Source organism: Anopheles gambiae, chromosome 2 (assembly GCF_943734735.2).
Source record: "Anopheles gambiae chromosome 2, idAnoGambNW_F1_1, whole genome shotgun sequence".
NCBI lineage: Eukaryota > Metazoa > Arthropoda > Insecta > Diptera > Culicidae > Anopheles > Anopheles gambiae.
Genome location: NC_064601.1, coordinates 94,275,532 through 94,293,476, shown reverse-complemented (window position 1 = coordinate 94,293,476; position 17,945 = coordinate 94,275,532). Strand labels below are relative to the sequence as shown.

Genomic DNA, 17,945 nt, shown 5'->3' with positions numbered 1-17,945 from the left:
ATTTTTATTGGATGTAGGGGAGGTGAACGAGGGGAATGGTGGGTGAGGGTCGGTGGGCAAAAAGGATGTCGTGAAATTAATGCACATCAAAAGGGTTGGTGGTTGCACACACGGTTCTACAAAGAATGCTTGTGTATTAGAGCTACATAACGATCGTTTCGTTTGCGTTAGAAGATCGTTTCGGGGGTTTGGGGGACACAGGTGGTGTGGTGAACAAAGCATGATTTTCTTTAGTGGGGGGGAGGAACATTTGCGGGTGTTGTTATGTGTGTAAGCAGTTGGATTTTGGGTACAGTTTTTTTTTGTTGTAAGACACACAGATATCTAGCGTGAGACCATTACTCTTCTTCAGAGAATTGTGGACTGATAAACAATATGCGTAGTAAGAGACGTATTGTAGGCACTGTTAATAAACGTTTATGAATGCGGTATAGAAATAGTGATATATCTTCAATACTGAAGTAAGACGAGATATATAAATTAGAGAGAAAAAAAACGAACAAGTACGATGATAACGATACACACAGGTAGGATGTTTAAAAGACTCTAATCTTATTGTAAGATACAATAAGCGTATTGGCGCAAACGAAGCAAATAGGGATGAACAGGAATAGTAAATATAGTAAAGATGCAAAACAAATAAAACAATAATGCAGTAAAGTTTTTGATGCAGTACGTATTCGATGTGTGTGAAATAGGAATAATCAGGAGAAAATGGAAAGGGAAAAAGACAAATTATGTGAATGAGAGTAGTTAAAAAAAAAAAACAAAACAGAGAAAAGAGAGTGGTTGTTAGAGAGCGAGAGAGAGAGACAGACAGAGAGGGAGAGACAAGGACAGTCCAGAAATATGTTGGATGTTGTAATATCTCTCATAGACGGCGCTTCCGCTGGGATTGGAATGATACAACTTATCTTATGCCTTCCTGGTGTAATAAAACACAAACTTGCACGCACACCGTTAACCGATTACACTATGTATATAAATATATAGATAATATATAGAGAGGTCGATATAAGTACGTTACAAATATTAAACAAAATACAAAGAAACTCACACAGAAAACGCTAAAACATGACCCCCATCTTGGAAGGGGTTTGCTTGTTAAAGATCGGTAAAGAATATCGCTTTCACAAAGAAAAGGTACAACAAAAAAAAAAAACACAAAAACGCACGCAAAAATACTTCGCTTTCGGTCGTTTCACGAAACGTTTCCGATAAACTTAAATGCACAATGTAAAATGAAACAAAAAACGAAACAGGAACGAACAGTTGTTTGCCGCTAGTTTTGAGTACCAGGTTTTGAGCTGGATTGGAATCAATACAGTACAACCAGGGTGGGGGAAAGGGTACGATTCAAATACGAGAGGAAATGTTCTGCGTCTCGTTGGGCGGGGGGAAAGGTGGGCTTGTCTGTACCGGCTGCTCAAAGTTGAAGTACTGCACTTTGTCGAGCGTCATTTGCCAGCGCCGTTTTGCCCCGAGCGGTTTAATAGAGATTGGGATAACACAGCAGAGCGGGGGAGGTGAGTAGTATTGCATAAATCGAGATCGTTGATTTTTTTTTTGTTTGCTTTTGCTTATGCACACAGACAGGAGAAACAAAAACAGATACACTTTGGGAAGTAAAAGAGATAGAGAGAGAGAGAGAGAGAGATAGAGAGTAAAGGAGAGTGAAAAAGAGCTATTCACACGGCTACACGGTTTGTTAAACGGTTCGTTTTTTTTTGTCCGTTGTAGTAAAACGACTTTCGAAGCTCGGATAGAAAAGCGATATTCATAAATCAAGACAAAACGCACACACACACGCACACGCACACGAAAACGCATTCCCGCCAGTAGTCCGCCTAGGTAGGTTAGCGTGCCTCGGTCCTTTGTGAGGTGCTGCGGGCGGAGAATGGCGTTCAGGCCACCGGTAATGGCGTGGTTTACTGTATCCCCTATTCGTAGGCTCGTGCTCGCTATATTGTTTGTCTTTGTTTGAGTTTATTTGTTGTATCTGACCGACCGCGGAATACCTTTCATGGGCAGTTTTGCGGTAGTAGAATTCGGTGGCAGGAGCGTTATGATTGTTTGCCTTTTAGTTGTTTAAATATTGCTATATAGTTTACTTAGAGTTGGGTTGTGTGGTTTAGTTCAGAGAAATCCTAGTCCTACAAAATCCACCACCGAAATAATGCAAGCCACTTGTGGAAACATTAGACACGCGCAGCAGAAACATTAACGAACAAACGAATAAGTAACACATAACAAATATATCACTTTCTGCGCTGGGAAAGGCAACGTTATATTAAATCACAGCAAACATTTACATTGCGTAAGGGCTTTTTTTTTTCAAACAACTGGAATCAGTACTTAAACAGAGCCCGAGTATGGTTTACAAACATTTACTCAAATATAATAGTTAAAATTGGCATTTGTAGTCTATTTGAGTTGATTTATCCGAGCGTAGCGGAGATTGTTCTATTGATAGGCTCAGTTTTGCTTGGCAATGTAGTATGAAACGAATCTAACAGTAACATTTATGGTATGATTTAATGTTTTTTTTTAGTAAAAAATACCTAGTAATTATTCTGCAATCGATCACGTCATGTTGTGATTTTGTAAATTGCATAGCAATGACGACCGTTTGGACATAGAAGAGAGCTGTCAGTCAATTTTGTCTAGCATTTCAAGTTCAATATCAATTTTGCTGCGTAAACATTGAAACAATTATATTACGCTACCTTTGTTGCAGGTGATAGAAGATAAATTAATACAATAAAAGACCTTCAATTGATTTTGATTTCACTGTTCATTGAAGATCATTGTTTGAAATGTATAATAACATACGGGCAGATAATATTGCTTTAAAATAACGAAAAAAAAGGAAATTGCTAGACAAAACATCCTTTTTTGCAAAACAAGGAACGATTCATGAAACATACAGAAATGTAAAACTGTCAAGCGTATCTGCTGTACGTTTACAGATAGAGTTACAGCCACAGCAAGAGCAAAATCGAAAGCGAGTGGCGCTTCTAACCTTGCTGGCACTCTCTCCCTGGCACGCTAGGACGAAGCAGGATCGACTGCACGCGCACAGATATTGGAATTGAGCAATAAACATGTTGAGGTATAAACATGGACCAAAAATATCGACGATAAATTCCGTCCAGTCACGCGGACGCATGCCGCTGTGTCGCAACGCCGACAAAATCGCTTGCAAAACAACGAAGGAGACAATGAAAACGAACATCACACATAGAGAAACACAACACATACACACACGGTCAAACGGCGGCGCTCAGTTTTGTTTTATTGGGTTTAGCCAAAGCCAAGGGGCTGTGGCAGCACAAGGGAAAGAAGAAAAAAAAAGTGGCGGGAAAAAGCGGAAGAAATGGTGGAATTGATGGAAACCGGTTTCCGGCTGTCCGGAGAACGCGAGCGGAAAAAGCGGATGTGGTGACGCGCGCGGTACTGATGGCGGTGTGTATACATGTATGTTCGATGGACCGTTTGGTGATGGCGATGATGATGATGATGATGATGTTTGATAGATATAGTCAGATGTATCAGAAACAGATAGAAAAGGTTAAAATGGAGCGCAAAGGATTAAATATGCTTACAGCGTTCTATGCGGGAATGGGAAAGGGGAGGGGGGCAAAAGGGTTCGCAAAATCAGGCATCGGGACAGAGGTCAGAGCTGAAGGATTCGTTATGTGTGTATATATATGTATATATATATATTTATATTTATATGGCATTTTACGATTACGAAACATGCATGCACACAACCGGCGTATTCAGGGTTGTGAGACGCAAAACAAGGAAAACCACAAAACCAAAAACGAACCGAACGGATGGCAAGAACGGCTGAAGAGAACGGGGTGGGTTTGGGGCAGGGGGCGAATTGCGCGGTAAGAGTTGTTTAGCGAAGAACTAACGTATCCTTCCGGTTCATGGTCGATCGACCGGCAGGGTGAAGGGGAAAGTGGGCCGCGCGCACACTCGATGGGAAGCGAAACACGCAGCGCGAAACTGACGGACAACACGAGATTGTCCTGTCAGCTTGAAACCATGTTCGTAACGTTTCCGTTTAATACTCTCCACCCCCTTCTTTCCCATACTGTATGTGTGTTCTGTGTATTATTGTGTGTGTGCGTGCCGATTGTGTAAGTGTGTGCTACTGTTCTGAGTGTGGGGGTGGGAGCGTCATGGGGGGTTATATTTTCCATCGCGGCTCTCTTGTTGGATCCTTGGAATTGATTCGCAGGAATTAAGGATTTCTTTTTTTTCTTAACCGCTTTATTAACGAACGCGGAAACTGCTTCAGCGCTTTGGGCACGGGAACAAAAGAGAGCAGAAGGAAGAGAAAGAGAGCAGATAGATGGAGAAAGGTTTACGGTCCTTTAGAAAGAAGAGACACAGCTGGGTGGCAACGTTGGTGGAAACGAAACGAAATGGAAAATAAGGCACAAATTCAAACAAAACGTAGCTGCACACGCACACGCACACACAAACACACACACACATACATACATACACACATAGTGACAAAACTATATAATAGTTATATGTATAGAAATGCAGCTTGCCGGCGCCATTGCACATCACCCTGTCCGCGTAAAGGAGCAGGTACGCGGTGACATGCAGCCCGAAGTGTCAGTTTTCAAGCACTTTGACAGCTGCCACATTGGTTTGACATTGCTCTAGTATAGACATAGCAAGCTGTGTTGGTGACTGGGGAATTACTTGGGTTTTATCCAAAACCATTTCTGTATGGTGCTCGGATAGCACAGATAGTTCCCGAGTGTCAGAAAGAAACAGTCAGTTATCGTATCGTTGGAGAAGTGTCTACTAAGTTGTACAGTAATTGAGCAACTGAATTCTAGTAAAGGGGAATTTATCTGCTTAAACAGCTAACATTGGAGCTCAAAAACGTTATGGAAGCGTTAGAAGGAGGGTCGAAACATATAAAATAGCAACACATAGAGAACACAGACGGAGCTTGGGTACAGTTTCACTGGCAGCAGGTTTGTACCCCTGTACCCCAGCATCTACAGAACAGGCGCCCTATAGAATAGTGCGCAACTAGCACACAGCTGAAGAAGCCACCGAGAAAAGCTTAAATCTCCTTGAATCGGAAAATGGCACACATCGAAGCAAAGCTGCACCCAGGAAGCTTGTGTATCCTTGGGACAGTGAAAAACAAAGGGAGATAGAACGGGGGAGCTCCCAGTACATGTAGCAGGCAGGCTCCTTGAACAGTTTCGTCGTTGAACTTTGTTTGTTCTTGATTGGATGCGTGCGTCTTGGCACGTCAATAGATATATGTTTATACATATGTATATATATATCAAGCAAACGATAATCAAATACACACTTAGATGCATGTTGTGGTATTTTTGTTTGTTATCCAGAAAAGAACTAAAAAAAAAAGATACTTAGTACGGCTAATTGCACACATACAACAACAAACAGCAAAAATAGTAAAGAAGAGATAAAGACAGCGAGAAGAAAGAAATGGAACGGAACGCGCGGCACCGAATGCTTTCGAACTTTCAAACAATGTTGGGTTGCATCTTTAGGAACACACACACACACATACACGCGTGGACACATACGCACGCACTGCACACTCTCCTTGGCAGGCGGGAGCTCGAGATGCGTTCGGTTACATCGTTTTGCTTTGCCAGCGTGTGCGTGCGTGTGGATGTGTGAGCGGGCGTGTGTGTGTGTAAAGCAGTCAGTTTGCTTTTGTGTTTCTCGTTTGGTCTGATTTTTAATTAGTTCTGATATTTTTTTTCCACTAGAATTTTTTGTAGGATTTATTGGAGCACATTTTTTGTTTCTTGGGGGATGTTTGCTTGGGGGCATCTTTTTCGGGGGCAGTTGAGGGGGGATTTGTTGTTGTTGTTGTTGTTGTTGATATAGGGGTGGAGGAGGACTCTTAAGAAGTAAAATAAATGCGTTTGCGCATTGTTCTATGTACCATTAGCACTTCCGACACTGAACTGATACTCAGCACATACATGGTAACACCAACCTCCACCGGGGGACCTGGAACAGAGTTTGCAGATTCGAGATGAATTTGATTGATTTTGCTTTGATTTGTTTTTTTTTTTTATAAATGTAGGTTTAGTTTTGGTCTGGTACAAAACGACGGGTTCCATTGAGGTGGAAAAGCTTGAAGAATCAACGACAGGGTCCATGGGTGAGAAGCGTTCAAGTGAGTTGCGCAGCCAGTTGGAAAAGTATCTGAAGCAAAGCCTGGATATTACCGAGCGACACTGAGAGCGAAGGATTGCGCCGATTTAAATATAGAAACAGAGGGAAAGAGAGAGAGATAGAGAGAATGTGAACGATAACCAGAAGTTCGGTAGAATAAGACAATATTAAAGGATTAAATAGAGATGTAAACATAAATGCGCAATGATGACTCTTTGGCGAAAGTCAAACCCTGCGCAACGATGGGGAGGATCTAATGAAAATAGTCAAATAGTCTCTCGCAGTGCTTTTACTACAGACAGCTTAGTTCTTCGGGTTTCATTTTTATTTTTAGGCCTCCAGCTGGTTTGGGTCGAATAGGCTAGAAACAGGGGATGTTGAATGACTTAAGTAAAAGAAGTATACACTTGAATAAATACGAGCGAACTGTGTACTGGGGTGGATCTGCTATACAGCAGTTGGTCAGGGGGTCCTTCAACTAGAACGGCTTCGTCCGAACATCACATCGCAGGATGGGGTGGGATGATAATGTAAGGGAAGACTGATGAATAATCCATTTGTGGAAAAGAACCTTAAGTGTGACGGAACGATCGCATAACGGAGCGGCCTCGGATTGGGGCCAACAGTGTTGCCAAGCAAAAGGAAATATAGATGAATGTTATAGATAAGTCTGGTTTTAAGTTATGGTGGTTTAGGGGATAATTTATGAGTAAAAACTTTTACATCTTGAAGGGTTTATAGTAAAATAGTAAGTTGGTTAGTATTAGTTTTTATCTGTTGTAGGCACCATGTGTGTTGTTAGAGTTAATTCGTTTTGCATTAATTTTTCTATTCAAAATGCACAAACAGCGTATAAAATGAAACGGTGAATGATAAATAAACTGCCGACTCAAATATTACTACAGGTAGAGCCTCCACACAAAAATATTTGAGAAAAAATAATATTCAAAACATTAGATATACACATCCTTATACATCACTGATGTTGTGTTCAGCTCAATGAAATAAGACGAACAATACTTGCATGTGGACGGAGTCAAATTCGACAACACATTACTTCTTAAAATGCAGTGGTTCTATAGTTAATTGGAAAAATCACACACGCATTACATCGAAGCTCTGTTCTGTACTGCACCATCGCGAAGCCCATCGACGCGTTTGGCTTGCACGGGGGCTGTTTACCGTTGCCGTTGGTTTTGGTTTGGAATGCGCTTTGGTTTTTTCGTGTGCGAGTGGGTGTGCGTGCGTTCCGCCACCGAGCGCGCAGTACTATACTTGAATGTTGACGAAGAACTCGCAATGTCGCAATAGGAAAGGAGGATACAGAACTCGCTGACTGTGACAGTTAAGGGAAAACAAAAGAGATATAGAAAGAGAGAGAGAGAGACAGAGAGAAAGAGAGAGAGAGAAAGCGCTGAAAGTATTCGCTTCTAACAGGGACCTGCTTTATCCCGTTGGTAACTGAGGCTAGAAACCAAAACCCGTTTAAAAGTTCCTACCATTACCAAACTTTTCGCGAGAGCTTTGTGGAGCAGGGGCACAAATAACTGTTATCATCAGAGGGGAGCACAATGAGGCACCATTATGACACGCTCTTAGGCCGTATGAAAATAACCTTCCCCGTTGACTTTATTCTCTTTTAAGGCTAGTTTGAGGTTTAAGCTTCGTTGGGATGCAAATATCAGTTTGTCAAAAGTGTATCAACCGCTCACCACGTGGTGCCGTTGCACTTTTTAGGGCTCAACAGGCAAAGATTAGGAGTGGGCAAGTGGTTTAAATCCACCACTGGAATTGGAAGCGGAGTGGTTTGAACAGTTTCCTCAGAGATTCGCCCATGCACAAACTGTGTGGACAGTGAAAGCTTTGGTTTGAAATGTATATCATTGCACCGCGGGACATGGCCCGGAAAGCTTTGCAATGCAAATATCGGGAGCTAGGGCATCGTACAGCCACTTCCGTCAGTGTCCGTTTTTACTTGTGTGGTTTTGGTTAGGGTTTGGCCGTTCGAACAGGCCAGTACTTTGTTCGCAACTGTAGCGTGGGGTGTTCCTTGTTTGCGTAGCTGGTTCTCTGTTTTGAAGTGAAAGACGGGAGAGTGTGGCAGATGAGAGGTTGTGGTTGTGGTGTATGAGTGGAAGTTTCAGTTAGCTGCCCGTACTTTAAACGGGTCTCGTCATAATAGGGCTGAAATGATCATTCTGTTTGCGTCAGAGTTTCAGTGGAGAGTGTTGAAAGGGAAACGATTAATGCCGCTTTAAAGAAAGTTTCGAAATGTATACGATCTTGCATGGGTATTGGGTAGTTGTACACAATTTTGGGTAGAAGTGGTCCAATGACTATTGAAGACTTACATTAGTTTCTACAAGATCACTAACGTGACCTTATACACACGCACAACAAGTAGCTATATTGCAGTACAAAAGTATTTTTGTAAAATTCTAAGCAGCAATAATCCTTTCAACTAACATTTACGCTACGGCAAACGGTTCTAGGCGCAAGGTACGCATATTTTTTCAGTAAGAAGGGATGCACAATCATGTTTTATGTTGGTGAGTTTGTGTAGATTCATGATTCAAAAAGGGGTTTTGCAGATACTGTGTGTTGTTATGCAGATTTGTAAGCAGGACTGGGGGTTTGTGTGTCGGTGTTAGTGTGCTGTGTGGTACAACGAATTACAAGACGAACGAAGAACAAATGTGTACCGCGTGGCTGTGAACGGTAAGAATGTGCGTGTAGAGCGAAAGGGTGTAGAATAAAGACGCAAACAAACAGATTCTTAACGTGTTCGTTGCTGGTTAGTGTGCTTCGTCTAGCACAACAACTAATGGGTGCTGTTTTTTTTGTTTGTTGGTATTTTGCTTTAGTGTACAAGACTCCGGTTTGGATAAGACAGATGCTCTAGCAAGTAAAGGGTAGACACATGAGGAGAATCGTGTGCGTTAGCTAACAATACGAGACAAATACAGTAACACTACTACAAAGGTGTTCAATTAAAGATGACTCGAAAAGATCATCCCTTGGAGCATATTTCTCCAAACATTTTGTCGAAGCTTTAAGAAGCACAACTCGACAACAACGGGGACGTTTGTCTCTCTGGACGTATCAGAACAAGCGGCAATTGGGACGAAAACGAAGGTAATTAAAATTTGTAAACGAAACCGAAAGAAAAAGCATCTATGAACAAAAAACCAAGACAAATGAAGATATCCAACAAATGAAATCTAAAATTTGCTCCGCGATATGATCTAGGATGATCAAGAGATCAAGATTTGGTGGAAGCGTACTTGAAACGTAAACTATAAAAAAGGTGAGTTATTGTTGGGGTAAGTTGGTGAGAAAGGTTTTGTAGAGCAGGGTGCCGAGACACGCCCACTGTGAAGTTTGTGAAGCGACGGTAAAGAAAACTGTATGGTGACGAACGGTTAGTAGGGCGGGCAAACTATTGATACAACAGACATGGATCATGGGAAATCAGAAAACGAAAGAATAAATCAATTGGAGGTAAGGATTCCTAAGTATCACAAACGGGGGAGCGGATGAGAAAATTGCAAACAAAAAATAGCTAAACGCAGCATACACAGTAGTAAACGGAACAAAACGAAAACGAGTTGTTTTGAGTACAACAAAAAAAAACTGTATAGATAGCTTGTTCTACATTCAACATTATCTCACACTGTGAGTTAAAGGTACGTGGGCTGTTACACGCGACGGCGCTTCATCAAGGGCTAGTCAAACTGTGGCGCTAATCAAACTTATCGGTAATCCCCGGGGGCGTAAGTTTTGTGGCGGGGAAAGAAGGTAGTAACGCAGGATTGCAGGATGGTGGATGGAGAGAGAGAGAGAGAGAGGGTGGGGGTGGGGGGTTGGTTTAGGACTCGTTTTTCAGAGCCGGTACTTAGTCATAGTGAATTGTACCATTTTAACTTCAGACAGCGAACTGATAGACAGCACATACATGGTGACTCCCACTTCAACCGGCGGTCCTGAAACACGGATAGTTGTGGTAAGAATAAAAGAACATATTTGATAAACGATATCGCATTAAAAGTAGAAGATTCGTACACGAAGCGCCACAAGAAATAATGCACAAACAAACACGGACAAAGACACAATCACACACACACACGAGCGCGCGTTACTGAACAGATGGTCTGTAAGAAAGCTTTGTTGGTTTGGGGACGAGGGCTAGTTCGGGACGAGTAGGGGGGGCGGGGGAACAAATTATGGAGCTTGAATCTTGGAGGGAAGTAGAGCAAAACTGGGAAGAAAACAAACCCAACGAACACGAACACGGCCACGAGACGAAACAAACAACTAAACAATGCAGGCAAAGATGGCGATATGGTATGTTTTTTCGCGCAGTGTTGAAGTACGGCTGGGCGGGGGAGGGTTTGGTTTTGGCAGCGAGCTGCTCTCTACGCACGATGCGATCCGTTTCGGTATGCTTGGTTGGACCACCATTTTCCCTACGATCGATACGCTACTACGGACCCGTGAGAGTGGCACACGAGTGGGGCAAACCGGTTTCGAGCACTAACATGGAATAGGCGCGCACATCGCTTTGTTTTGTTGGGCTAACGATTAAACTGATTGAAAGCAATAAAAATACCTCACAAAATGGAAAGAGTTGGAAGTAGAATGTAGAATGGGAAACTTTCCGAAAACCAAAAACCACAATGGAAGAAAGTGTTTTCCTTTTGGTAAAGAAATATGTTGGGATGCAGGTACTGTTTAACGTAAAAGCAATAATCTTGCATAACTAAACATACTGATCAGCTGGCTAAAAGATCGCATTTCGCACGATCTCGATGAAGTATAACAGGGGTTGCTTTTTTATTGTTTGCTTCTGTAACACACAAGCCGCCATTTTCTGTACCATGGGAAGGCGCGCTTGCGCTACAGCTGGAAATCACACTGGATCAGTAGAAATGTGTTTTTTCTTCTTTTCAAAACAATAATAAAAGGAAGGTAAGAGGGGACCACACTGCATGTACGAGCAGGTTATGTTTGGGGTTGAGTGAACGTGTGTGAACGAATGTACACAGTTCAACCATCGCTGTTGTCCATCTGCGTCTCAGCACGGTTGTCTTGCTGAACGATTTCACTCACAGGCTTGCTGGGAGCCGTTGCGTCTCGTTTTGAGGAGATGTGAGGAAAGGTTCATTGCGAAAGACTACGAAAGACATTCGACAAACGGAAGGTAAGCGGGACGACTCATCAGTTGCATCGATGCGTTTTTGCTCTCAAACGAACATTACAAGATCATAATAGAGAGAGCGAGAGCAGATTATCAAGGAGAAATGGAGAAAAGGTATTAAAAAAAATAAAACAAAACACAAACAATGGAAATACTTTCATTGTACGTAGAGCTCTATGCTTTTGACATACACATACATGAGGAACGAAAGGATGGATCTACCAAAGGGCACTCGAGCTGGTGACGGATGGACACAGTCCGCGCCTTGCACGCGATGGAGGCGCCCAGTACCGCGTAACATATTGAGCTTTCGAGAAAGAGAGGTACATCTTTAGTATCGGGCGTTTGACAACGTGTATTTGCTGGCATAGTGCAGGCATGCAGCATTAAAGAGATGATACCGGTAGAAATGGGGGAAAAAACAGCCACAATCTATATGAAGGTGCCTCCTCCACAGAGGCCACGAAGGTTTTACCATGTTTTTGGCGCGGCATTGCTGATCGACACCGCAGATGGAGAATTACCGTGCGACACAGCAAACATATCGTCGTGTCGTGTAAGTTGCAAATGAGTGTGTGTGTGGCAAAGAAGAGGTAAAAAATAACACACACACACATACACTAAAGGGAACACCCGAAAGCATAACATTTCGCGTGAAAGCGCTCCATCGATTGTACCATGATTGTTTGCCCAATGTTTTTTGTGGCCTGTGTGTGTAACTGTATTTGTTTTTTTTTCTGCATGTAGGCAAATGTCCCAACAGGGCACACCCCTTTTTTTGCGTGGAAAATTATTTACTCCCGCAGAGTGTGGTCTCGCAAAAAAACCGGCAGCGAGAGCGGAAGTATGTGACATAATTTAACTGCCGCAGCAATCCAATCCCAGGTACCCCCAGCGAGGTTTGTGTGACGGTCACTATACTCACCGGCCGCAAGTGACGGTCAGCACTGCAGTGTATAGTTTTATGTTAACACACTCACAGGCACACAGTTAAAACGGGCGGTTAGTGATGGGTGGCAAAAAAAAAGAAAATCGAAAGCAGTTGATAACAGGCGGAGCACTTTCTCCTCCGGCTGTATTTTCCGCCACGAACGAAGCACTTTCAATGCGTAATACATCCGTACGTACGGGAAGCAAGTAGCGTAGCGGGAGTGTGCAAAAAGAGAAAACATTCAATTGGGAAGCACCAGCACCACCGGCTGCAGCATGGTGAGCAACGTTCTGGAAAAGGAAAGAACGCCCAAAGCGGAGCTGGAACGGGATCCGGGAGAGGATACATTCCCCTTCATCCTCCTCGGGCTACACGCGGCAGTCGCACAAAAGCCACGGGAGAAAACAGAAAAATTAATTAAAACAAACACGTTTGCACACACACACACACAAAGGGCTATATAGATGTACCAAAAACCCCAAACCCAGAAAGTGGTACACAACTGGGGCTTAGACCGGGAATTGAAACGTGTTGCGAGATACGGTTAAGTTTCCGCCACCCCCCCTCCTCCTCCTCCTCCCGCTTCCTCTTCCCCTGGGGGTGTGGTGTGAGTTTTGTTTGCTAAATAGGTTTCGTTGTTTTTCGGCTGCGTTCGTTGTTTGGCGCTTTTCTCAGGCGCGCGAAGGTTTTGATACGCTTGTTCGCACACTTTTGTTTCCCCCCGTTTAGGGTTGGCGTTGTTGGACCGAGGAAAAAAGTGTGTGTTTGTGTGTGCGTGTGTGTGTTTGTGAAACGGCACACAATAACTGCACAGCGTCCCCAGTGGAGGAGGGGAAGAACGATGGAAAAACAAAAACACCTTCAATCGCACACTTTGTTTCCGTCTTTGTTTCCCAAAGGTAGAGATGACTTTTTAGCCACACCATAGAAAAAGCATCGATAGCGCGAGTAGGTTTGTCTGTGTGACTGTGGGTGTGTGTGTGGTAGCTTTGTGTTGCAATAAGCTGACCAGCTTATGTGTTTCGCGCTCTGCCTGTCTGCTGAAGGCAGTCGCATTGGTCGCAAACAGTATACTCCCGATAGGGAGAGCTTGTGTCAGTGTGTGTGTGTGTGTTTAGAGTTTCGAGTGCTATCGGCTGACGGCATCTGCATCCAGCTGAGATGAAGCAAAGGAAGGGAGGCAGGGGGCGAAAACAACAGCAAAGAAAGCCACCCGGAAATGGATGCAAACAGGAAACGATAGCGCTTCCGGGAGTGAACCCGGTACCCGATGAACAACAAACAATGCTGGTTGGCGATGTTTGTTAGCTTGTTTTTTTTTTGATCCGCTTGTATTTGATATTGTTTTGTGATGCCTCTTTTTCTGTTCTTTTCGGGTGTGTGTGTGTGTTACCTGCCGCTTTTGTATTGCTGCTTCTGCAAACAGGTATAACAGGGTGGAAGGCAGCAAAAGGAATGAGCTGCGCTTTGCACGCTTTGCTGTTTGCTTAGCTTTCGTTTAACAACATTGCGAGGTTTTCGTTGAAACGATCCGGTGTTACACCGGGCACCACCCTTGTTGATTAGTACAGCCCAAAAAGCTTCCGCTTCACACCCCACAAAAGGGTGCTTGGAGACTGGAAACGGATTTCGTAACACATCGCAAATGTGGGTCAGTATCGTATTTGTTGGGAATATTTATCGAAAGTACAACATTTCTCACAGTGAGTGAGGGCGATAACATTGGACGGTAAAGTTTGACCGTGTTCTACAGTACAGAAGGATCTACAAAACCTGCAAACCAAAGGGACAGCGCAAAAGAGGGATTTCGACGCATTGGAGAAAAACAAAAACTGCAGAAACAAGTGAAAGTGGCCTGGAGGAGGGGAATGAAATGGCACGTTGCAGGGAGCTCCGAGCTTCGAGGACACCGTGAAGAGACCACAGAGGAGGGCGAACGAGTTGACACACGTTGTTGATTCCACCCGGCTGGCAGGCGCTGGAGTTGGTGCGTTACGGCGGGCAGAAGAACCGTTGAACGAGAACGAGACAGACCGGTTTAGTAGCGGGGCATCGAAACAGTTAATACGTACCTCCATAGTTCGGTCTTACTCTTTTATCATAACCAACGCTGAACGAATCTAGAATGGCTGATATATTGACGTCACCGAGCATGCTACCACCTCCGGTCCTGGGAAAAAAAGAGAAGAAGAAGAAGGTGGAAAAGAAAGGGTGTGGTTAGCTCGGGTGTGTTGTGCATCTTGTGAAGAAGGGATAAAACACGTTCCTTGGCTCTTTGGGTGTAAATGTGTTTTGAAAAGTTATTGTGGTATTTGGTGTGTACAATCTAGCACAACTGTTACACAAACGCACACACTCGCGCGCAAAGATACAAAGACTGGAGACAATGGGTGTGATGAAATAATTTCCTCGACAAACTTTCCGGCTCGCCGCTCTGGCCTGGTGGCAAGATAAAACTTTGTTTCGTGCACACGGCGTGTCGTGTCAGATGTTAATGAAAATAGTACAACATTATGAGTTATGTTGCCAACCCTAAACCCCCCCCCCCCTTCATGCCCATACAGCAGAGGAGAGTGGTGCATTAAACCAATGGCACTGCAAACACCATTCACCATTCTGGAAGCAGCAATCTGGCACCGTTTCCACGTACAGCGGCGCGCCCGAAATGCTGCAACGTAATCTAGCTTTGATTCGGCAAATTTATGGCCGCTCTATAGCCATGCTATATCAGGTGGCTATCGCGTGTGTGTGTGTGTGTGTGTGGGGAGAGGTCAGCAACGGTATCTAAGTGAAACTATTAGCCCCGTACAAACCGTCCAGCATCCAGAGCGACCCAGCAGTGACCCGTTTCCAACGACACGCGGAACGTCCGGGGATTGTTTATGGCGAAGGGACTGGAGGTGGCAGGGTACGGGGTACAGGGTTTATGACCACACCGGAGCAGCCGTCCGCCCATTGAAGGGAGAAATTTTAGGAAAAAGTTCCACCGTCCCACTGGTGCAATGCACCTAGCAACGTGGTCGTGGGGAGTAGCGGCAACATTTGGACGTGATGATATTGATAATAAATTTTTGAACCACTAAGCCATCCAAGCCGGTATCCACGGTAGCAAGAGGAGGGACACACACACACACACACACACACACACTTCCAGCAGCTTCCCGGATTTTGTGCCCGTACTCGGGAATGGGAAAAGCCGGACACCACGGGAAGGTGGGACGATCCCGTGACAAGGGTGGTAGATAAATTTATACACAAGAATTAATGAAATTCCAGTGCCACACTGTGAGGAGCATTTTAAGGGGGGCAGTGAGCTGAGCAAAAGCTATCTCCCGAATGGCACAGGAATGAGAAGAAGAAGAAGAAAAAAGTGCACAGCACAGAACGAAATCATACATCAAAAGTTATGCTTCCTCGGGAGCAAAAGGGATACTACACAGTGCTAGCGACTAACATTCTATTTTGCTCTGGCCGGTTTGGAAGAGGAAGGGTGGGAGAGGGCAGTGTGGATAGCGAAATAATTTAGCAAACGCTTTAATTATGCAAGCGTTTCACACACAGCGTTTGCCTTTGAAATTCGGTCTACTGCTTTGGCTTGTTATTTTATATTTACCCGTTTGTGTTTTCGTTAGGAAACAAATTGAAATTGCCGAATTGTGCTCGGTCCGTTTTTGGTTGTTGATTCGAAACGCAAATACGTTCAAACTAGCAAAGCGTCTTCCTCCTTTTTTTTTTGCATGCTTGAATACCGCTTTGGGATTAGAAACACGCCGAAGCAGCACAGCAAACCAATCCACCAAATGTGGAAAGTGAAGTCAGCTGGAAGAACAAAGCATCAATCGCTAGCGAAATTGGACCCGATCGGAGTCAAGGGATGAGCCATATGAGCTCTGGTAGCTATGCGAAGGAGAAAACACACCCAAATGACAATGTAATCAATTTCCACTGCCTTCGGGGCGTGTTTCGCTGCGTACCCGATACCCCTTTAAAGGCAACCCTTTAAACACGCTGCAGTCAAAGAAGAAGGGGAAAAACAGGGATTGTATATCTGTTTCGATGAGTCCTTCCGGAGCGATCCGAAACTTGATAGTGTCCGTCTTGAAGTTGGAAGCTGCAAGCTTGGAGCGTCTTCGAGGAAGGCCGATCGTTACTGTTGTTGTGTAAATTTGTAATTGAAGCTCAAAATATGTACCTCAGCAACGACCAAACATTAAACCGGCCCGCAAAACAGGGTTGCACAACAATTGTTGCTCGTCAGCGGTCGGGTTCACAGGCACTTCAAAGGGAAAAATAAATTTAACCTCCCCGTACTGTAGGAGATGCAGCGAGAACGGGAGGAACCAACTCTCCTCTGCAAACAACTGGGTGTGTTGGCGAGAGGCTGACGATGGCAACACGCGAGAGAGTAAACGGAGCGCTTTGCTGAGTGCTCGGGTACGCTCACCGTTCCACTGTGCACCGAGAAAAAGGGTCACCTCGAGAGCGTAAGTAAGTGCTCGTGTGGGTGTGTGTGTGTGTGTCTCTAAAGATGAATTTCCCAGGGGAGCTAGTTACAGTGTTAATGGAAAATAGCGTAAACCATCATCGCACCCCGTGCTTGGGCTGTTTGTTTGTGTTGGTACGGTTGTGTGACTTGTTATTGTGATATTTATTTCTCTCGGGAGAGAGAGAGAGAGAGAGAGAGAGAGAGAGAACCTGCGAGAGTGCGCAGCAGACCAGCGGATTGGAAGCTCCAAAGTGCCAAAAAGCTTTGCCAACAGGGAACGACGGTACACATACACCGTGCGAAAATATATATGTGTCTGTGTGTGTATGTGAGTGTGCTTGGGCCATGCATTCTCCCGGGATCCTGTGAAACAGGGTGCGAGATATTGGTCGTGGATTCTGCACTTGCCCTACTTGTTCATTGGGTTCGGTTATGCTATTGGAATGCTGTTGGTATGATTTTCAGAGGTTATCTTAATGCTAGACAAGGGATTTGGTAATATCAAAGTATACCCGTTGGAATATACGATATAAGAAAACATTGGAAGAAATGCGCAGGTACTTTTCGTACATCAGTTTCGGCTAGATGAGTTTCCAGGAGTAAAACTCAAAACTGATGCTTTAATACATCAAGCAGTCAGACATGCTTACTACATCCTTGTATACCAAGCACTCCAGCTTCTCTTCATACAGGCACTGCTTTACCAATTTCAGGCTCTCTATGACGCTCAATGAAGAAATCAAGAAGTCTCCAGCACACCAAAGTGAGCTGCAACAAAGCGTAACTTCATCTCCAAAATCACGGTACCACCACGGTATATTACCAGTTTACAGCCCTGCTGCTGGAGGTACTATTATGGCTCACTAAGGCCACTCTGCCGACCTCCCGACCACGTGGGCTCAATGTGTGTCCAAGTGGATTTCGTGCGCCGATGGTTAGTCAGCGTGCATAATTTATGTCGAACGCACCTTCCCTCTCTCTCTCTGCTCTTCCATTCAAAGGGGAACTCGACCAGCAGGGTCGGCCGTTACCAGGTCGGCGGGTATCAGGGCTATTGCGGTGTCTCCTGAAATGTGTTGCCCCTTTTTGCATTCCAGCCCGGGGAAACCCGTGTGCGTGAAGTC

At 44.3% G+C, this 17,945-nt stretch overlaps 1 protein-coding gene across 9 annotated transcripts in view; it reads right to left on the bottom strand.

The window, feature by feature from the left end:
• The window catches only part of LOC1276697 (gamma-aminobutyric acid receptor subunit beta), an 85,551-nt gene that overhangs the window by 47,970 nt on the left and 19,636 nt on the right, over positions 1-17,945 (bottom strand). For 5 of the 9 annotated variants that reach the window (XM_316071.5, XM_001688723.2, XM_061647965.1 and 2 more), the window contains exons 3-4: positions 14,408-14,505; positions 10,123-10,190 (exon numbers count right to left, since the gene is read on the bottom strand). In XM_316071.5, the coding sequence (XP_316071.4) occupies positions 10,123-10,190; positions 14,408-14,505 (166 nt within the window). Of the gene's footprint in view, positions 1-5,971; positions 6,040-10,122; positions 10,191-14,407; positions 14,506-17,945 lie in introns of all 9 variants that reach the window. The other 4 variants (XM_316070.5, XM_061647962.1, XM_061647966.1 and 1 more) reach the window with 2 other exon arrangements.